General features: G+C 39.8%; 1 protein-coding gene across 4 annotated transcripts in view; it reads right to left on the minus strand.

Annotated features, from left to right (window-relative positions):
* Positions 1-23,871, minus strand: part of PARD3B (par-3 family cell polarity regulator beta) — an 897,218-nt gene that overhangs the window by 756,317 nt on the left and 117,030 nt on the right. For all 4 annotated transcript variants that reach the window (XM_087913651.1, XM_026707819.2, XM_026707818.2 and 1 more), the window contains exon 3: positions 1,054-1,225. In XM_087913651.1, coding sequence (XP_087769777.1) covers positions 1,054-1,225 — 172 coding nt within the window. The remainder of the gene's footprint in view (positions 1-1,053; positions 1,226-23,871) is intronic.

Consider the following 23,871-nt stretch of genomic DNA (forward strand, 5'->3'; position numbering starts at 1 on the left):
CTATTATACCAGAAGTATTTTATAGACTGGGAGATATCCTTGACTCACACCATTTATGCTGACATACTTAAACACAATAAAGTAAGTCAAGGACAAAGGAAACAAAGTGAACTAATGGGCAGTGATGAATGGTTAAAAAAATGATTATTCTAAACATTAGCCTTTTAAGCAACTAAAAAGGAATGATGGAATACATGCATCAAACAGCCTGAGATTTTAGACTTCTATTGTTTTGAAAATGCTACAGTATACTTCCTTTGTCTTTACAATAAATAATTAAACTTCATATAAAATATGGAACAAATCCTAAAAGTATTGTTTCTCAAAGTTAAATTAGTTAAATTGGGTTTTATGTTTTTTTATGGTCACTTTTTTATCATTTATCAACTAATCAGTAAGCACTGCTAGATTGCATTGATGGATTGCATGTTCTAATGTAATGGGATGCACCCAAATGAATAGGGTGAACTGGGCCGTCCTGGCTTCCACAAAAGTGGCTCTAAAGAAGAGCTAATATGGTGATGATGGCACCAACTTTTTATCTATAGAACAATCCCTCTTTGTCCTGGTCTTCTTGTACAAAGGTCATGGCAATATTTCTTTCTTCTTGAGTAGTTCATCAGAAGGGAAGCCAGGTGCTCATTGGTCCCTTTCCACAAAATGAAGGCCTCTGAGACATTAAGAAAATAAGACTTTATTTTGTATATCAAGATCAGAAAAAAAGAAAGAAATCCAAAGGCACTTCTTGCTTCTGAAGAGACTGATTAAGTGAGTTGTTTCCTTAACGCAGAGTCTCTGAAAATGTCCAAAGGCTAAGACATGCAGAGTTAGGAATAGGTTAGGAATAACTCCAGGACAATTATCAAATAAGTCCTCCTCCTTCAACTGAGGCATTGGGCAATGACATATACTGATTCTGCACACCTTTACCATGCGGAAGGTAGCATATTGAGAATATTTTATTACTGCATATAAATCCTTTGGAAGACTCAAGAAAATTACAAGGGACATTCTTATCTTAACAATCCATTCCTTAAAAATGTAAGTACCTACCTAATTTCAGAGCAGATGATGTCACTTCTATCTCTCCACCAATAGGTTGAAATGCTGCTAGCTGGGCAGCTACATCAGTCTCAAAAGCATCTGGGCTGTTGCCTTCTGTTAAACTACCATTGGTGTCATCAGATTTGGGGAATGCATCTTGTTCGTCATACATGGCAATCAACTGTAAAATAAAGCAACATTTTATAAAACATTCATCATGAGAATAGGATTCCTCCAAGGAGTCATATCACCATATTACTATTTCATTTTAATCCACAGTGGGTTATGAGTTCACTGGAAATTTCTACCTTTCCCTCCTTTTCTGTTAATCTTCTCAAAGACTCAGGGTTTCATGTTATCTTACAATCAAGCCACTAGCAAAATCATTAAATACCACTCCTCAAAAGAAAGGATCTCCATCCATCAAGATAGGAGCAAAATCAGAGAAGAAGAGGCAAATAGGATAAAAGATAAAGTTAACAAACCAAACTGATTTGGTTTTTTCATCAAACAATACACAATTCTCCCTGAAAAGGGAACTCCATTGGCATAGCATTACTACAGAGAAAACACTGCTCCTAAAATCACTCATAGATGTCCATTGTTAAGGGTCACAAGATACAACTTTAAGGATTGCCTCACCTCCTAACTTAATAAAGTGAAGACTCTTGAAATGAAGTATTTCAAAGGGAACCTTTTATTAAGCAGAAGTGACAGCAATACATTCAAGGCAACGTCTGAATACCCTTAGGCAAGACAAGTAGAATTAAAGCAGTAGAGACCCCTCCCTTTAGCCAGATGTGGATTCAGCCAATCCACAGGTGTGAAGATGTTATTGTACGGGCCGCTTTGAGAAATAGATAAGCAGGCATTCCCATGGACATCTCTGCTGGCTTTCAAAATGAAACAACCCACGTGGCCCTCCCCCCACCACATTCCCTAAGAGGTGAAAAAAATCTCAGGGCACTCTGGCACTGGGATACAAGTTATAAAATAGCAGTTGTCATAGGCAATAATAATGAATCGAATTCAAGACCCCCCCCTTCCCCCAACTGAATGGCAACATCACTTTTAGGGATCTGACAACAACAGTGCATGCTACTAGGATGAAGGGTCTCAAGACCAGCATCCTGAAATGTCTGAAACTAGGCAAACTGTCAAATGATGTTGCAAGACACGGAGAAAGATATATTAAGATTTCAAAAATAGAGTGCTAAAAGATGTATACATACCCCAAACATGAAAGAGAGAGAGAGAGAGAGAGAGAAAACAAGAACACTAACATATATGAAACAGTGTTGATTAAAAAATCAAATATTGAAAAATGTTCTCATACAATTCAAGTTACATTTATTAAGAGCAAGTAATTGTTTTCTAATCAAACATGATCATATTGCATTAAAACAAACAAGGAACTGATCTAAATAATATTTCATATTTTTGCTACAAAACTTATCAAAACAGTTGTTAAGGGGAAAGGTAAACAGTGACACAAATAATGCTAAAACACAACTTCTTAAAACTGGATTTGTCGCCTGAAATTTTATTAGAGTTTATTGCAGAAATCAAATCCAGAAAGCACACACAGATGACTGATTCAGCAGGATTCAAATAACTTCTTTATATACATAATAAATATGAGTAAATGTACAATATCAATAGTAGATTCTTCCAACTTGGTAGAGCGTTACAGGCAAAAACACAAGCAGAGGAGAGAACACTTTCAGTTTTGATTCAGAGTTGCAGACTAGAATGCAGCTTCAGAGCTAGCTCAGAGCGTAATACAGAATCACGCCCAGGCTCCTTCCAGTTTCAGTTTCCAAACAGTCCTCATTGGCTGACTTAGTTGCTATGCCTATTCATTGGCTGACCTTGTTACCATGCCTCTGTCAGTTCATGAATATTCTGACACTCCTCCCTTCATGACTGGAAGAGACATAAATCCAATTAACTTAATATTCTTCCCACGGTGCACTCCACCCAATGGCTTGGACATTATCTCGGCCAGATTGTCTTCTGACGCACAGTGAAGCCAGCTAATCAATTTACATTTGATGGCTTCTCTTACATTACAATATTTAATGTCCACATGCTCGCTTCTATTTTTTTATTCTGTTAGCTGTTGCCATTTTAATGCAGGCAACATTATCCCCATACACGGATACAGCTTCATTTACTTTTACATTTAAATCCTGTAACAAGTTATTTCTGAACAGAGTTCAAACAAAACATTCTGCCTCCGCAGTAGAAATGGCTATAGTTTGTCAGAGCGTTTGCAGTGTGACTACCATTATGAGACAACCCAGGAGCAAAACAGAGACTTAGACATGGTTTACATACAACAGTTATATAGAAATATTCATGGCAGACAAATACCTTCTGAACTCTACACAGAGAAACTCTGCACTGGATATAGGACACAAGGAGAGAGAACACGCCCTCTATAATGTCTGCCTTTATATAAACACCTCTTAAAGGTCTATGCTCTTCTATACCTATATCTCACCTGGTTTCCTATCTCTCCTTCCCTGTCTCACTTTCTGGTAAACTAAGACTATGCATTGGCATGAATACCTCGTGATTTGCATGTATCTTGTTCCAATTGTTCTTCTCCTCAAAACTAGCAGATCTTGAAATTACTACCATCTGTAAACCTGTATCCTTTTGTTCCTGACTCATACCCCAAAACCTAAGCTTCCTGGCCTTTTTCTGACCCTTTCTCCTTGTACCTTTTGGAATATGTACCCAGGCATAACTGCCAAATGTTCTTAAATGAGCTAATGAGGGTTTCCTTCCATGTAAAATGAAATATGGTGTTTCCTGTATTGCCACACTCCATAACTTATTAATAACATAATTTGCTGTCCTTTTGGTTTCCCCCCAGTATGCTTTACTCATGCCCGCATCTGCAAGCAATGTGTCCTTCATGGTTACCATTCTTTCTTTCAACCACTCCATTTTCAGCAGGCATATATGGATTCATTCTTCTATGGCTTATTACTAGACTGCTTAACCACCTTGTTGCAATACTTCAGTCTTGTTTTTCAGTAAATAACGATACCCATATCTACTGTAGTCATCTACTGTGACTAAGGCATACCTAGCTCCTCCTAAAGAAGGTGCCATAGGGACAACCAAATCAGCATGAATTAATTGCAATACTCTGCTGTTCTTGCACTTTTCTAACTTACAGGGTACACCTTGAATTTTGACTCCTTACAAACAGCACAATCTAGATATACATTACATTTATTTAACTTAAGCCCCTCAGCTAGGCCTGGCATTTTCCAAAGTATGTTAAAACTTGCATGCCCCAATTTCCTATGTAACAAATGTACACAATTATCATGTGTGGGAACATGTGTAAGTACACGTGCACAACTATTTTCCTACCTTCCCAGAATGTACAGGCCATCCTTCTTAACCCCTTGTGCACATATCTGACCATTTTTACTAATAGTGTACTGTCCCCCTGCAAATAGTATTTCATAACCCTATCTAATTTGGATATACTCAACAAATTATGTTCTAATGCAGGTACATGTAAAACATTGTACAATGTATTACCTATTTCTGATACATAAACATTACCTTCCCCTTTTACAGCAGCTCTTTGTCTATTGGCCAGACTAATTTACTTTTGCTTTGCTGGTTTCAAACCAGAAAACACGTGTGGATTGTTAGAAATATGCTGGCTCACCCCACTGCCTAACAACCATGTATTCCTGGTGTATTCAGTTGATGCTACCAGGGAAAATAACACTGGAGAACTGCTCCACATGTGCTGAGTAGTCCTGCTCCCTTGTCTCACTGCTCCTCTGTTCCTCCTCTCAGGGCAGCGTCTCTGGAAATTCTCAGTAGAACCACATGTAAAGCATCTCTTCATGAAGTTCACTGTCTCAGCTGCTCTGCCGCCATCCTGGCCTTTTGTAGATGCTGGTTTGTGCTGAACGCTCTCTCCTCCCTTTCCAGGTTGCCTCTCCAGCCCTTTCTCCTCCTCCTCTAAAACCGACCAGTTAAATATGACATGGTTAAATCCTGCTCTTGCATAGACTCGACTGGTCAAAAAAATGACCCATGAACTGTCCAAAGAACTGAGCACCACATACACCTAGTGTACCTCAGTAAATGTCATTCCTCTTTCTTCCAGCTCAAGGGATGTCCTTCTCATATTCTGCAGATGTGTGGACATAAACTCCCCCGGCTTCAGCTGTGCCTTATGCAATCTCCTAGTCAGCAACACTTTACTGCACACAGTTTCTCTCACGTACAGAGTGCAATGCCTCCCAGCACTCTTTCACAGACTGGAGACCCCTCACATGTATCAGCGGACTGTCCTCCAAAGCCAAAATTATACTGGCTAAAGCCTTTTCATTTTTCCTCTTATCCCCATCATCCAGGACTGCCAGTGGATCAGCAACAATCATCCACAACTCCTCCCTCCGTAGATACATCTCCATCTTCACATTCCAGGAGAGGTAGTTTGTCTCATTCAACCGAAACACCAGCAAACTTCCTCCCATTACACCGACTAAGGCCATATTTCATAGTATCCTCCACAAGCCACTAACCACAATTTAAACCACTTACTCTGGTGCAAGCTCCCACTGGGTTTCTCTTCTCTCTAGGCTTTCCAGTCACTCTGACCTTCTCTCTGTACTGGGCCCATAACCTGTCAGAGCGTTTGCAGCATGACAACAAAGGAGTAAAACATAGCACACAGAGACTTAAACATTTAACAGTGGTTTATATACAACAGTTATACAGAAATATAGTATGGTAGATAAATACCTTCTTAACTCTACATGGAGAAACTCTGCACTGGATACAGGACACAAGGTGAGAGAACACGTCTCTATAATGACTGCCTTTATAGTTCTTCCTTAAAGGGGAAGAACCCATCCCCAGTCTTAAAGCGAAATACCCATGCTACACTGAATCGCCTTCATTTAATCAGCTTAACATTGCATCAGACTTACACCATCAGGCAGCTATTACTGCTGCTGGTCAGCTCTTAAATCTTAATACCTCAACATAGTTGTTTGCTTCCTGGATTTCCAACCAATTAAAGCCCCTCAAAGCAATACCACAATCCCAGAATTGGACTTTCTGGTTTTTACATCATTTGCATAATCACTATCAACATAGCATTTCAATTTTAATTCTTCAGTATTTGAAGACCCAAAATCACAGTTCCCTTCAAATACCCAAGAATCCTTTTTACACTCATCCAATACAATTGTGTTGGTGCAGCAGTAAAATGACTGAAAATGCTTGCTGCACAAGCTATGTCTGGCCTGGACCACTGTGACAGATATAACAGGCTCCCTATTGCTGATTGATATATCTCTTGATCACAGGATTCGCTTTCGTCCTCACCCAAACTGTTATGAAAATCTGTACTCATAGGTATTGGAGCAGTATCACAATCTTTCATGTTATATCTCTCCAACAACAGTTCAATTTTTCTTTGAGAATATAATTACCTTTCTCAGTTTTTTTGTATCTCTACACCGAGATAATTTTTTATTTCTCCCAAATTCTTTTTTTTTTTAAACAAATTTTATTAACTTTACAGAACATACAGACAATCAAGGCATAATAACATAAAAGATCTTTCTGGAAAAACCAGTAGGACATACCAAATGTAATATGTATATTTACGTTATCTGCTCAACTTCATATCTTGTCCCAATTTCTCCTTTTCATTCTATTGTCCAGATTATATTTCTTACTAATCAAAATTTTTGCCTTTCAAAAAACAATATACAAACATACATGACATAAAACATAAAAAACATCATTTCTGAAAGCTGCTTAATCCTGGGTTAAAACTCTTCGCACAGACACAAATTCAAAAATCATATTTACTTTATATATCATTCCATATCTTATTACCATTTTCAGTTTTCTATATAGCTTCTTCCCTCTTTTATCTTTCTTAGTTTTATTTTGTTTATCTTATCTCAATATAATTCATAATACTTATCATTCTTTGTCTGTTCTTTTCCAGTTATCCATTTTCCAGTTATCCATCCCTAACCCTAACCCTAACCCATTATCTTTTCTCTTTAAATATACTTCTCCTGTACACTAATTGGAGTAACGCCTTTGACTCTTTTCCCTAACTTAATAATGCTTAATATAACACTTACATTATATTGGGATTCTGGTTAGTACGTTCTAAAATTACACAATAAACTTTATAAGAAAAGCAAGTACACTACGATTACAAAATAAAAGCATATAACCCACCATAGATACCATAAAAAAGCTAATCATATATACTAATACACATTTTACTCTAAATACACATATAAAAACAGACTTTTATGTACCTTCCAGGATCCCTTTTTCAATTAACTTTACCCATTGTCTCTAAATAGATTTTGTTTCTTTAAGTCTTGCTTCCCACCATTAAGGTTTTTCATCCCCTCCTTTCTCTCTTGTTTATTTTTCTCCTTGCCTTTTTTACCCCATTGTCTCTCCTCCTCCCTTTTCTTCTTCTGCTTACCCCCTTTCTGTTGTTTTCTAACCTTGTATCCACCTTTCATCTCATTTTTCTCTTTTTGGATTGTTTTCTCAGACCTTAAAATCCCCTTTTTCTTTTCCTTTTCCTCCTCCTCCCCAAAGAGAACCTTCTTCTTCTTCTTTATTCCAGTCATCCTGCTGCGTAGTCAATTTTTCATAAGTGCATACCGCCATTTCTAAAAATCGAAAAAGAGTGCCCAAAGTATCTTTCCCATCTTGCTCTTCTTTCTTATATTTTTGATATTGAGTTTTTAGTTCATCCAAAAGCAATGCCATCATGAAGAGAAAAACTTCTTCAAAAACAACCACCCAAGTATTTTTAATCAAGAATAATTCCAAGAAAATTCCAAAGTCACTAAAAGATCCAAATAAACTATTTCTTTCAATACTTTTTTTTTATCTTCTTCTATTTCTCTTTCTGGGGTTACTGATTAATCAAGAAGTTCCCATTAAAATGTATCTTTCTTTGAAGTTCTAGGCAATCTCCTCCTTTCTCAAGCTCTGCTCCAAAAAATTTTTTTTCCTCTCCCCCCACTTACAACAGCAATTTCCCTTTAAATCCATACCTCAAATACAGGTTTTCCAATTTCTGAAGTTGTTAAGTCCAAAGTCCAAAATCCTTTCTCTCGTAATTTTCAAGTTAAAATACCTTCGGTGCCCAAATATATTTTCCAGTTCTGCGTCTGCTATTTCTATGGGGTGGGAGAGTGAATAGAAAAAAAGTTTTCCCTTGACAGCTTTCTCCGCCGCTTTTCTCTTCTTAGGGATACAATGTATCTTTCAGGCAATAAGCAATTCCGTTCCAGGGTTTTAAAGGTTGTTATTTTCCCGGCTCAGCCAACACTTTCACTTCTGAATCTTCTTTCTCCTTCTTCCTCCAGCACAATCTTTTCCAGCTGCCGGCTTCTTTGTGGCGGCCATTGCTGACCACCGCTCCACCGCCTTGAGAAAAGGAGGTTGAGCTGGGTGAGGAAGGGGTCTGCGACACCCCCAAACCCCTTCCCAGATCCTCCCTATCTTCGGCTGCCTCTACAGGGCAGCCTTATCCTCCAGATCCGTCAGGATCGGAGGCACCAAGACGGCTAGCACAGCAGGGATCGCGGAGAGACACGAATCCCTGCTGTCACCGAAGCCTGGCAACCCGGAAGTCATCCATTTTTTCCAAATTCTTTAATTCAAATTTCTTCTCCAACTTATTAGCAAATTTGTTTACCTGTGATACATCCTTTGCAATGAAGCAAAGATCATCCACAAATGCTAATAGTTGACAATCCGCACCTTATAACTTTCCAGTATATATGCAACCATCAGCCTTGCAACTCTTGAACCCAAGACCTTTCAATGCCTTATCTAGACACATATTCCAATTCCTGCTGACTGCTTCATCCCATAAATGGCCTTGTTCAATGTATACACCGTGTTAGGCTTTTTACTTTCATACCCTGATGCTTGAACCATGTAAATTCTGCATTAAGGAATACAGTGGTTATGTTCAAAATGCCAAATTTTATGGCCATGTGCCACTGCCAATGCTAATGCCAGCCTGATGTTTCCACTCTCTACAGTTGGCACAAATACCTCATCATAGTGCATATTTTTCATTTGTGAAACCCCTTGTTCCACTAACCCTGCATTATATTGTACATCATTATTGGGCAGTACTTTCTTCTTGTACACCCACTTGCATCCTACAGCTTTGCTCCCCTGTGGCAAAGTCATAGATGTGAACATGTTATGTTCACTCATGGATTTCATTGCCTTGTCCATGGCTTCTTTCCACTTTACTTGTTCAATTTTAAGTAATGCAAATACTTCCTTATGGTTCCTTGACTTATACCATACATTACACACTTTAACTTTACAAGCAGAATACCTGTCAGGTGGAATCACTTTGTTCCATCGCTCTGACCTCTGTGGCATTGACTGTGCTTCAACCCTCTCTTGGTTCATATCTTTTTCAGCTTCTCCTCCCTGAACGCAGACACCGTCAATAAGTGAGTTACCGTCATGAAGTGGATCACCGTGACTAAATGAATCATTCCAGAAATTTGGATCAATTCTGTTCCAATTTTGCTCTGCAAAGCTTGCAAACCTGGAAATCACTATTCTTTTGCTCCCATCACTAAAGTGATAGCTCTTTGAGCCTGACTCATAGCCCATAAACCTGCGCTTTCTAGCCTTTGGTTGTCCCTTTCTTCTAATTGCTTTTGGAATATGCACCCATGTATTGCTTCCAAAAACCCTTAATGGTTTTCTCCCATATAGCAATGCATATTTCTCTACTTCTTAAAAAAGCTATCCACTGCCATAGCAGAACCTCTAAGCATAATCTTTTAAAAATCTTTCAGGACCAGCTCCTTGCCTAACCTATGGTCACAAGCCACGGTCATCCCCATCTTCAAAAAGGGAGACCCCAGCCTAGTTGAAAATTACAGAGCAATCTCCTTATGCTGCATCACCTGTAAAGTCATGGAATCAATTATTAACCAATCCATTATCCTCCACTTAGAGACAAACAACCTACTCTCTAATAAACAATTTGGTTTCAGAAAAAAAACTATCCTGTAATCTGCAACTTACACTGCAAAAACATATGGACTACACAACTCGATCAGGGCAAAGCTTTGGAACAACATACTTGGAACTAAATATAAAATTAGGTTATTTTTCTACATATTTATTTTTCTTCAATATATTTTTATTATTATGAACAAAATCTTTGCATGAAATTATCAAGTGGATAAATACTTTTTATAGGCTGAACTGAAACAGACCAGAATAAATATGTAGATAGAAGATAGAATGTAAACTTCTCAACCTTTTTAGCAGCACAATGTGACTGCACAATAAAATTAGTAATCACATAAAATATATTTTATAAAATATTAATTCAATAGCAGATTGGGATGGCAGCATGTAAATCTAATAAATAACCAAGTATGAACTACTAAGAAAATGTAATAGAAGATCCTCTTTTATATTAGTTTGCCTTTATTCTATATCTAATTAGAACTATAAAATGTAAAAACATGGGAAGGGAAGTTCAAAGTTCCTAATAGGTACATATTGAACAAGACCAACTATATTTCTAAAGACCACATTTTAATGCATTTTTGCCATCCACTTCCAACATGCTGCCAGCCTACTTCTTGAACGTCAGTAAGATTGTTCCTCTTGCACAAAGTTCTGAGAATCCACCGCACCCAAATTCTTTTGTCACATTCTTCTTTTTAATCTCCTAACTCTCCCAAAATCCAGATTCTCCCAACATATTAACTGATTGAGACTGGGAAACTACATATTTTACTTTTCAACAAATGTTGATGCCACAGTAATGTAATAGTAACTATTCATAGATGTATCTTGCTCTATTAAATGCACTACTTTTTAGCCTGATCAAGGGTTCAAACATTAAAGCATTCAGCTTTATGCATATCAACATTTTAAACAGCACGTCTTTACATATGTAATCATAATTTTTCAATGTTATTATTAATTGAGGCTCATTTTGCTGAATTTCTCTTTAATGTCTGGTCCTATTGTTTTATTAAAGCAAATTAACTATAAGCACTTCCTAGAAAATGGAAACCATGAAGAAAATATTTTAATCGAATAACTGAAAATGTTTATCTTCTGCCCCCTCATTTCTTGCTGTATCCCAATAATGAAAACCTTAGGATAAAATTTTAATTTCTATAGCCAGAGATACAAAGTAAAAAACATAAAACCCATTTTGAGAACATACATTAAATAGGAGTTAGTCTAAGGTCCTAAAAACATCTTTCATAAGTACATCTACTACACTGCTCAAAAGAATAAAGGGAACACAAAAATAAGACATCCTAGATCTGAATGAATGAAATATTCTTATTAAATACTTTGTTCATTACATAGTTGAATGTGCTGACAACAAACTCGCACAAAAATTATCAATGGAAATCAAATGTAGCAACCCATGGAGGTCTGGATTTGGAGTTACACTCAAAATTAAAGTGCAAAAAAACACTACAGGCTGATCCAACTTTGATGTAACGTCCTTAAAGCAAGTCAAAATGAGGCTCAGTAGTGTGTGTGGCCTCCACGTGCCTGTATGACCTCCCTATAATGCCTGGGCATGGTCCTGATGAGGTGGCGGATGGTCTCCTGAGGGATCTCCTCCCACACCTGGACTAAAGCATCCCCCAACTCCTGGACAGTCTGTGGTGCAATGTGGCATTGGTGGATGGAGCGAGACATGATGTCCCAGATGTGCTCAATTGGATTCAGGTCTGGGGAACGGGCGGGCCAGTCCATAGCATCAATGCCTTCATTTTGCAGGAACTGCTGACACACTCCAGCCACATGAGGTCTAGCATTGTCTTGCATTAGGAGGAACCCAGGGCCAACCGAACCAGCATATGGTCTCACAAGGGGTCTGAGGATCTCATCTCGGTACCTAATAGCAGTCAGGCTACCTCTGGTGAGCACATGGAGGGCTGTGCAGTGCCCTAAAGAAATGCCATGCCACACCATTACTGACCCACTGCCAAACCGGTCATACTGGAGGATGTTGCAGGCAGCAGAACGTTCTCCATGGCGTCTCCAGACCCTGTCACGTCTGTCACATGTGCTCAGCGTGAACCTGCTTTCATCTATGAAGAGCACAGGGCGCCAGTGGCGAATTTGCCAATCTTGGAATTCTCTGGCAAATGCCAAACGTCCTGCACCATGTTGGGCTGTAAGCACAACCCCCACCTGTGGACATCAGTTTCTCATACCACCCTCATGGAGTCTGTTTCTGACTGTTTGAGCAGCCACATGCACATTTGTGGCCCACTAGAGGTCATTTTGCAGGGCTCTGGCAGTGCTCCTCCTGTCCCTCCTTGCACAAAGGCGGAGGTAGAGGTCCTGATGCTGGGTTGTTGCCCTCCTACGGCCTCCTCCACATCTCCTGATGTACTGGCCTGTCTCCTGGTAGCACCTCCATGCTCTGGACACTACGTTGACAGACACACCAAACCTTCTTGCCACAGCTCGCATTGATGTGCCATCCTGGATGAGCTGCACTACCTGAGCCACTTGTGTAGGCTGTAGACTCTGTCTCATGCTACCACTAGAGTGAAAGCACCGCCAGCATTCAAAAGTGACCAAACCATCAGCCAGAAAACATAGGAACTGAGAAGTGGTCTGTGGTCACCATCTGCAGAACACCACTCCTTTATTGGGGATGTCTTGCTAACTGCTTATGCTTTCCACCTGTTGTCTATTCCATTTGCACAACAGCATGTGAAATTGATTGTCATTCAGTGTTGCTACCTAAGTGGACAGTTTGATTTCACAGAAGTGTGATTGACTTAGAGTTACATTGTGTTGTTTAAGTGTTCCCTTTATTTTTTTGAGCAGAGTATATTAAAATTGTTGCAGGCAATTATTTTTAATATTATTTTAATATTACTTTTAGTATTATTTTTAATAATATAGCATTTATCCAAGAAGGAATTTTCTAAGAAAGCTGCAGTCAAGAGCAAAGTTTTTAAGTTCCTGTTTAAATAATTGAATATAACAGATTCTATTTTAGAGTAAAATTGGACTGTTAGCCCACAAGTATATGCCTAGCAAGAAATATAGGAAATATTACTAACAACTACCAACAGTTCTAAAACTGTAATGAAAAGTTAATTCTTCATGTTTTGACCATGCAGAAAGAATTCTATTAGCAACAATGGAGAACTAATGAACCAGCACTGATTACAGTTTCCATTTTTATAGAAGGTATTCAGGAACCTGATCAACAAAATGTATCAAAGCTTGATAAAGATCACTAGTTGAACCCACTTATTTACTGCACATCTGCCACACCACATTATCCTACTGTTCAAGTGTCAATTTTGCAGTAGCTCCATCAGATTAATGCCCAAGACATTTCAGCTATGTGGCACATAAGTCAGTGGACATAGGGAAATATTATGCATGATCTGTATCATTGACACTAAGCAAAGGAAATGTGATTAGTACCAAATTGTATGTGACAGGGGAATCGGAAAGCTGTCAAACACAATGACATGGATTCTGTATTTAGAAGGTAGAATGGGGAAAATAAAAGGAGCGGCCAGTCTGGCTCACAGACAGCAATAGCACAGAGCAGCTATGATAAATTAATTCATTTACTTATGAAAAATTAGAAGCTTCCACATGCAGCTCTCATTTATATTCCTGTCAATCAGATTAACTAAATAAAAAGCCTGTAAGATTCAACATATTTCATAAGAGCAAAGGAGAAAAAATATTTTTGCATTTAATTAATTCTAGGGGAAGAGGGAGAAAGCTAAAGTTAGACTCCTTAATGAAAAGATTTTTTTTTCTATTTTGATTATAAGCAGCAAAAACATTCTTATGTAATGCTTACGCAGTTACTCTGACCAAGTCAAAGAAACTTGCACAATATAAAAAGTTACATCCCGTACAGCACTAATAAAGGAGTCCTAGCAAGGCCTAGTAGCTGCCCTTTTACTTGAATAAATTTGAGTTTTCCTAACTTTCACCTCAAGGAATAAGGTATTTTGTCATTGAAATCCCAATGCACTCTCTACAAGACTCTCATTGCCAGTGTAGTTGGGTGCAAAATAATCCACTTAAAAACTTGTTTTAAAACTTAAAAAAAAGAATAGAGATAACATCTTCATATAATCATCAATATAACATTCTTCATATCCATTCCCCATTCAACACAAGAAACTCCATTCCTAATATTTCATCAAATTACAGCAGTGAAACTGACATCCAACATACATAGTTTTCACATCCCAATGACATTTTCATTTAATAATTGTAAGGAATTGCTTCTTTCATATCCCTAGGTCAGGGGTGTCAAAATCAAGGCCCAGGGGCCCGATTTGGCCTGCGAGGTGCTTAGATCTGGCCTGCGGGGCTGCCCTGGAAACAGCAAAGGACTGGGCCACGGTGCCTCTGCTAGTAGAATTGGATTTGGAAGGGCTATGTGTGGCCTACATGAGGTCCATTTTCACTGGTGGAGGGTTGCAGGAAGCTGTCACAGCTGAAAACAGAACTTGGGAGCCTGTTTTTGTTGGCAGAGGGTTGCAGGAGACCATCGCAGCTGAAAATGGAGCTCAGGAGCCCATTTTCACTGGCAGAGCACTTGGGCTGCCACAGGCACCCCTGATACAAGTGATGTCAAGCTGGCCATCCCCACATTGGCCATGCCCACCGCGGTTTTGAAACAAAACCCTGATGTGGCCCTCAATGAAATCGAGTTCGGCCCTAGGCTGCAGGAAGGATAGCAAGACAAAGGGCAATCAGTATGTTGTCTTTTGCCTAGAATTTGGGTTCTGCTGAATTAAGTCTAAACATTCATTTTATTTCTCAAGCGGACAGCAATTTTAGTGTTGCAGAGAGAAATATGTCAGAGGAGTAAAATTAAAAGATTATTCACTTTAAGAACTGACTGAAAAAGACAAATTTAATTGAACTGTCTTTTAATTTTGTGACATCTTACTGTCTATATTTCAGAAATACAGTAACACTATTAACAGGAGCACCTTAATGGTCATTGACCAACATTTTAAAATGTTCTACATAGAGAATTCATTACTGTTAGGGTTGTAACAGTTTTTATCTGATGCATATTTTTCTTGTAGATACTAGAAGACAGAAAATTATAAATGATACTTCAATTGATGATGTTACAAAATACAATCAAACTTTAAAATTAGACTTACCAGCAAATTAGCCTTAATCTATACTATCAAATTTTTAGCTGATAGGGTTTTTTTTCACTTAGTACAACAAAAATGTCTTTGCATAGGTGGATAATTCAAACTGAAAATATCCAAACAAAACAAAAAACAAAGAAAATATGTGAGATTGTCCTCCTGCAAAAGGTACTAATTGTAAAGATTTGTATATTCAGTTTGGTTACTTTGCAACTTAATTTACCAAAATTATGCACCATTTTGATTGCTTATGTGAATGTCTTCCAAATATAGAAAAAAAGCCTTGATGCTATGAAGTTGAAGTAATCACTAAGTAATGAGAAATAATTAATCTATAATGAGAGTGCAAAAAAGTGAATTAATTTATACTTTATTTTCCTTTCCTTTGTATTTCAGCCAGTAAGGGGTTTTTTTAGTTGATGAGCTTGTGCTATGTAAAGATGCTATGATTAGATTCTCACTGAATTTCAAAAAACATTGCTGTTCAGGTCTTCTGTATAGTAGTCAGACATTAATTTTTCCAGCTGATCACTTTCAATTCTAAGCTCTACAGAAAATTATCCGCTGATCACAGATACTTTTGGTAAAACAGACAGAAATTAATATTGCAAAAGCAATATTAAATAGTAAATGTTAATATTTTGAAGTGCTGTAAGGCCTTTCAAAGTGAAATTCAGAGACTAATGTTCAATTTAATGCAATTTATTTATATTTTAAAGAGAAGATATAAAAAATCATTGGCAATTAGCAAGTGGCAAGTTATTGAAAACAGAACAAGCAAAAAGCCTTTAGAAAAAGTACACCTACAATTACTTGCCTAATGTTTTATTGACTTATCTATCCTAAGAGTGTTCATAAATTTTTAGGGGTTCATCTTAAACTATGACAAGTTCATGTATCATATACAGTATATTAACTCACACTGAACAGAGGCAGCTTCCTGCTGTATCTGACCTTAGAGTTCCCTGCAGTGTAATAACTGAATCCCCTTGGGGGGGAAAGATTAAAGGGATCTCCTACAAAGATGGAAAAAATTATAATGCCGTACTGTAACATTTATATTGAACAACTAGTGTTCTTAGAAAAAAAACAGTAGTGGCAGCCCCTTACACATGATATTCTAGTATGGAGGAGCTATAACCTACAGGTTTCCTTTCTATGCCCCTTAGAACACCCTCTGACCATGAGCATGGAAATCCGGCATCCAAATTTGCCACATTTTGAGGAAATAATTATAGTTAAAAACTACTATCTCATTTAAATAACACTATAAAAATATCTTCAAACTACCAGCCCAGCGCATATTGCAGTCTTCCTAAAGTATTATGTGTTGCCCTTGGTTACCAAAAGATTACTGTCCTGCACCTGTATATTTTACTTGAATAGGTATATATTACTTTTCATGATTTAAAAGCTAATTTGCTTGAATTCAAGATTTTATTTCATGAAATTTCCTTGCAAACAGAAATATTCTTGATCTGAAGTGGTATGCGTGTGTGAAAGAGAGGGGGAAGGGAGGGAGGGAAAGAGAATGCAGTTAGATTAAACTGCATCCACTAAACCCTAATTCCCCATAATGGAAACAAATCCGCATTTTATCTATATATTTTTATGTCTCATAATTCTAATGCATATATACCACTATGAAACATTATAACAACTAAACAATGTAATTAACTGAATTAAACCACAAAGATCCATTTTAAAAAGAAACAAAAATGGAAGCTAAAAATAATTGCAACAAATGCAAACCTAATGTTGATGGGTCTACAATTCCTAGGAGAATGCCATCTTAATCCATTCCCAAGACAGGAAGTTCCATACCTTTCTCAACCAACTGGCCTTCCTTGTCAGTTCGAATACAATGGCCGATCTTTCCATCATATCTTACGGTAAAATGAACAGGTGGTCTTTAAAGTATCCTGGAACAAAAGGGTTTCTCATGTCTTCTCACCTTACTTACAATTTTGTTTCAGAGTGCAAGAATGGAAAAATCTGATTTACAAAGTAACTGATTAATAGAACAACTTCCAGGCAAGAATGTTTAAATTGTCTCATGTAAATAATTAAGTGAGATTTCTTTATCTACAGATAGGAGCTGCTTATTTTAAATTCTTTGTGGCATTATCCACTTAGCTACTACTTTTATATAAATCTCTCACCATTGAAAGAAGACTTTTTTCTGAAAGCCTCTTCATACTGTTCATGGACAGCATTTAACTTATTGGTAATCTTTCTAATATTATTATTAAATGAAGCTTCTGCAGACAGGAGGAAGAACTGATTATAGATTCTCTTCGGTATCTATCAGAAACAGTAATTCTGGATCAGGCAAAGCTCTATTTTAATCTAACACTTGGTTTTTCATAGTTCTGTAGTCAAGTAGTTACAAGTAGGAGATGGGGAAACACTCCTGTGTTATTTTTCCCCTGCATCTAGTATTTATTTGGAAGTATGCTGCCTCTTCAATCCAGAAGAAGCACTGAACCTTTAAGACTATGAGCTCTGTTTAGACCTGCCTTCTAATCTCTTAAAAAGACACACAGGTCATAAACACATCTACCAGTTTAATTATATCCTGTTTGAAGAATTGCTTTCTTTTGTCCGCTTTAAATCCTCTTCCGATCAGCTTCATTGGATAATCCACTGTTCGGAGAAAGTGACAAAAATACTAATAAAACTTTTGCTCTTAAGATATTCAACCCAACTGATCTGTACTTTTTTTTGCTTCTTTTCAATTCTTTTTGAAATGTGATGACCATAAATGTATACAGTATTTCAGATATGGCCACACTTTCCACCCCTTCCATACTGACAGCTTATTTCAATATCTTTCTTAATGATTCCTAGCATACCCTTGTTTTTATTTCCTGCAATTGCTGTATTCAACATTTTCACTGAACTATCCACTATTTTCTCAATATCATTTTCCTGGTAAGCTATAGCAATACTATGAACCTAGTTTTTTGGACCCTGTATGGATCACTTTATATTAATCTGACCTTCATTTGGTTGCCCTCCCCACTCATTTTAAAGAGATGCTTCCAGAGCTCTTCCTATTCCATTTTAGTTTTTGCTAACCCAAATTATTTAGTATCTTCTGTAAAATTGACTAGGCTACAACTTATCCCCAATCCAAGATAATTTATGAGAAACTTCTAAAAGACTGATGCAAAGATAGTTCACTGAGAAAATGTACTTTCTCTGCTTCTTGCCATTGAGGAAGCGGTCCTTCTACACTGTTTTGTCTCTTTTTAAAGATCTTTAACCCAGGATACTAATTTTCTAAGAAGCCATTGATGAGAAAATCTGGCAAAGCCTTTTTTTAAAAAATAAAATAAAAATATTTAATGTTGAAAAATTCAATCCACATGTCTACTGAAACTCTCCCAAAGCCTGTAAGATTCTAGAATGTTGGTGAAGCAGGGTTTACTTTCATGGAATCAATGCTAATATTCTTTAGCGTGGTTTCTGTTTTTATGTCCTTATGTATTCTTTGTTTGATACTGTTTACTAATTTGTCAGGAGAAATATTAAGCTAACAACCTTATAATATTCTGATTTCTGCCAGAATCTTTTTCCAAACTTAATTGACATAAGTTAGCTTCCAGCCCTCTTTGAATTAAACTTGAGATAGGAGTAAATTAGCAAATACATCATTGCACAGAGTAAATACCAATTTGATCTGGTGGTTAGGGCACCGTGCTAGAAACCAGGAGCTATGTGTTGTAGACCAGGGATGTCAAATTCAAGGCCTGGTGCTTAGATCTGGCCCATGGGGCCGGCCTGGAAATATCAAATGACTATCCTGTGGTGCCTCTGCTAGTCAAAATGGGATGTGGGGGGTGCACGCAGCCCCCCGTGGCCCTTTTCAGCCTTCATGGCCTCCTGCAGCACTCTGCCGGCTGAAAATGGACCAAGAGGGGCCTCACAAGCCCCTACGACCTTTTGGCTGGCAGGGTGCTGCAGGAGGCATCCGTCCCGTCTTCCCTACCTCCCCGCCAGCCTGCAGAAAATTACAATGCTGACCCGGCTGTTGAAGAAATCCAGTTTGACATTCCTGTTCTATACTCATGTTAGGCATGAAAGCCAGCTGCGTGACTTTGGCCAGTCACTTTCTTTGCCCAACCCAACTCACATTTTTTGTAGGGAAAATAGGAGGAGGAAGGAATGTTTGCCACCTTTAATAATTTATAAAATGTAATAAGTGGGATATAAATAAATAAAATATATCTTGGTTGCTGTCAACTGAAACTACGCTAAGAAAGAAAGAGAAGGGGTGTTGGTCTTACCTGACACACTCCTCAGTGTGCTGAGGGAGAATCCAAGGAATAGATTAACTCTGCCTCTCTGCTGTTTAGACTGAGTCTGTCAATCTTTCGTAGCCATGCCTCTCACGTCTGCGTCCCCAGTTTTGATGAATGATTGATCTGAACGTGTATCTTGGCTTGGCTTGGCCACTCCTGGACTCTGGACCAGATGGTTGCCAGGGTGGGGTTGGAGTCTTTCTCAGCACACCAAGAAGGAGTATGTCAGGTAAGACCAATGTCCCTTCTCCAGTGTGCTGAGGAGAATCCTCAGAATGGGACATAGCAAAGCTGGTTTGCCCTAAGGCTGGGCAGCAGTCAGGCCCAGAGTCCCTGAGTCTGAGTACACCTTCTGGAGAACTCGTCTGCTGAAAGTAACTGCAAAGCAAAGCTGTCCAGCTTATAATGCCGTATAAATGGCAACGAGGAAGATCATGTCACTGCTCTGCATATCTCCTTAATAGAGGCCTGTGTAGTCCACGCTGCCAAAGTGGCTGCCCTTCTAGTGGAGTGGGCTGTCACTTGCTGAGGCAACGTGAGAGCTGAAGCTCGTATGATTTGGCAATGCATGCCCGTATCCACCGGCCTACTGTTGATGCTGTGACTTTATTACCCAATGTGGAGGGTTGAAAAGATACAAATAGGGACTCTGATTTTTGAAAGGAGGCTGTCCTCTTAATATAGATGTGGAGAGCCCTCTGACATCCAAGGTGTGCTATTTCTTCTCTAAGGCATGGTTTGGGTAAGGGCAGAAGTCTAGTAAAATTAATTCCTGTGTCCTGTGAAATAAGGAATTAACCTTGGGAAGGAACTAAAGATCTAATCGTAGAACCACTCTGTTAGGATGAAAGACGCACAGGTCCTCCCTTATTGAGAGGGCCACTAATTCAGAGATGCGTCTCACTGAAGTGATGGCCACGAGAAAGGCGACCTTGCAGGTGAGAAAACAAAGGCTGGTGGAGTGCAATGGTTCAAAAGGTGCAGAGGAGAGAACCTTAGGCAGTTCCCAGGTGGGATATCGGTGTACTGTCGGGGATTTTAAATTAGTTGCACCTCTGATGAAGCTGAGCACAATAGGGTGCTGGGTGAGGGACTCCAGATCCCCGACAGATAACATGGATGAAAAGGCTGTCACTTGTCTGCATATGGTATTGGTGATACTGAGTGGGGTCAATAGAGGCTTTGGAGCAGAAGGTTTTCGAGGTGGAGTCATATATTCAGTTGGTAAACCACCTCCTAGAGGCTTGGATGGTCTGTTTCACTTGGCTGGAGAAGTTGTCCAGCCTTAAAGCTCTCCGCTCAAATGCCAATCTGTTAGTTGGAGCCATTGTGGTTCTGGATGGAGGAGAACTCCCTGATTGAGGGAGATTCTGTCTGGTGGAATCCTCCAAGGCCTGGACATCGATAAGTTGACCAAGTTGGCGAACCATGGCCTTCTGGGCCAGTGAAGAGCCAGGAGTAGGACCTCCACTCTTTCCGCCAGTACCTTTCTGATTACCCCTGGGATGAGGGGAAGCAGATGAAAAGCATATAATAGCCTTTGGGGGCCATGGAATGCAGAGTGCATTGACCCCTTCTGCCCCCAGTGTTGCAAACCTGGTATAAAACCTGGGTACTTGGCTATTCAACGGGGTGGAGAACAGGTCCAGGATCAGAAAACTGAACCTTTCAGACAGTTCCTTGAACAGGAGAGGATGCAGGTGCCACTCTGAGTGGTTGACTGTGGCTCGGCTGAGCCAGTCTGCCTGTACACTCACTGTTTCCAATATATGCTCTGCTTTCAGGAATAGGAGATGTCATTCTGCCCAGAGTCCCAAGTGCTCGGCCTCTGACATGAGGGACCTGGAGTGGGCACCCCCTTGGCGATTGATATGGGCCTTGCTGGCTACGTTGTCTGTTAGTATGAGCACATGGTAACTGGAGATTGTATTTTGGAACCATCTGAGGGCTAAGTGGGCTGCTTTGAGCTCCAGCCAAGTCCAATGCGGTTGCATAAGTTTTCCTGAGACCACTGTCCCTATGTCATCTGAACAAACTGGCATCTGTGGTGATGGTGAAATGGTTTGGTTTCTTGAAGGCACATTCTTTGGCTGTGGATTGGGACACCCACCACCAGAAGGATTGGAGTATTTCTGGTGGGACCCAGACTTTGGTGGTTGAGTTGCTCCTGCCTGATCTCTGGTAAGGCAGGAGGAACCACTGTAAGGTCCTGGCATGCAGATTCTCTGGAGAATGATGTGGATGCAGGATATAATCTTGCCCAGGAGTTGCGAGAGAAGGGCCAGGGGCACTGTATAGACCGATTGGATCCAAGTCACCAAAGCTCTGATGCTGTCCTGGCATTCCTGGGACAGGAAGACAATGCACAATGTGGTACCTATATATGCTGGAGTGAGGTGGCTCTTGTAATTGATTGAGAATCCATGGTCCTGGAGGACCTGGATTGTGAAGCACAGATCCTCTGTTCCCTGAAGGTGAGAGGAAGATTGAAACAATATGTCACCCGGATAGCATTGGATGCGAATGGGAATAGTCCTGAGGTGAGCCTACAGTGCCATTGGTGAATGTTCTGGGCACTGAAGACAGGCCAAATGGGAGGGCCTTGTATTGGTAGTGCTGGCTTGCATAGCAAAACCATAGGAATCATCAGTGAGCTGACAAAATGGGTATGTGAAGGTATGCTTCCATTAGGTCTACTGACATCAGGAAGTTGCCCTCCCAGATGCTCTCCAGTATGGACTGGAGGGACTGCATTTTGAACCTTCTGTATTCCAGATGCTTGTTGAGTCCTTTTAGGTCCAGAATTGCTCTCTACCTCCACCCCCACTCCCGAGGCCTTTGGGACTACGAATAATGGAGTAAAAACCCCTGTCTCTGCTGGTCTTCTGGAACTAGTTGGATGGGTCGAATGTCCAGGAGGAATTGGATTGAAGCCTCCAAAAGGTTTCTTTTTGTTTCATTTTTTAAGATGGGGCAACAAATGAAGAACCTTGGGGGTGGAGAGAAAGTCGAGAGTGAGGCCTAGTCTTACCGTGTTCAGGACCAATGCATCTGTGGTGGTTTCCTCTCACTGAGATGTGAAGAGACTTAGACAGCCATCAATGAGAGGGTTGGAATTGCAGTCATCGAGAGCCACAGAGGCACAACTTCTGTTGCCTCAAAATGACTATTTGGACTGGACCTGCTGTCTGTTCCTGTGCCTACAGCCGGGTCTGTCAGGTTGGTGATCCTGACATTGGAAATGTACCTTCTGTGGGTGTAAGAAGTCAGATACAGTACCTGCTGGTCTGATTGAGGGCCTTCAAAAGTAGGATGAGAGCCAACGGTCAGCACCTGGACGTAGAGATTAGGACCTTCTTTTTGTCCTTGGTTTCTACGAGGATAGGCTCTAAGGCCTCTCTGAATAGCTTGTCACCCTTGAAGGAGCAGAAACTAGCTTCCACTTATATTTCATGTCTGCCTACCAGTGATGGAGCCACAGTAGTCGGCGGGCTTTCACAGATGAGGTGATGGTCCTGGAAGCTAATTTGGCTGAGTTCAGTGTGGCATCAGCAGAAAATTCTGCTGCCGCTACCAGTTTATTTATATCCTGATGGGTACCGGCAAGAGTCAGATGCAAGCAAGAGTCACCAGCCAGGACTCTTGCTTGCATCTGTCTGAGCCAGAGCAAGGAGGTTCTGTTGAAGAAGGAGGCGGCTGTAGCCGCCTTCACCACCCAGGCAGCCACCTGATATGTTTTGTGGAGCATAAGTTCTGCTCTCCTGTCTTCTGTTTTTAAGGCATCCTCCGTGTCATTGGACATGATGGTGGAGGATGCTAAGACCACCACAGGCCCGTCTATTGCTGGCATTTGTAATATTGCAGTGAGGTCTGGGGCCACAATATAGAATCTCTTGTTGCTCCTGCTCAGGCATGGGTATGCCCCTGGTAATGCCCATTGTCATTGGATGATGTTCAGGAATAATTTTGGGGAGGGAATCTCCTCGTTATCTGTGGCAGGCTCTGAATACAGTAAATCATTTGGGTCAGACAAGCCCAATGCTGAATCTGACGTGGCTAGGCCTGCTCCTATGTGAGCTGTGGTCTTGGCCTTGTAGAAAGGTGTCTTTAACAAGGCAGGGCAAAAGAGCTCTGTGAAAGCTAGGCAGGTCTGGAGCCACCCCTTCATCCACAGACAGCATCAATTCCTTGTGTTCCTCATCCTTCGAGAGAGATTATCAGCTTTGTATAGAAGAGAATGAGGCCTTTGGAGGACCAACAATTATCTTGGAAACTGGGGT

This window comes from Pseudonaja textilis, chromosome 1, assembly GCF_049901715.1.
Source record: "Pseudonaja textilis isolate UNSWEBS1 chromosome 1, rPseTex1.2, whole genome shotgun sequence".
NCBI lineage: Eukaryota > Metazoa > Chordata > Lepidosauria > Squamata > Elapidae > Pseudonaja > Pseudonaja textilis.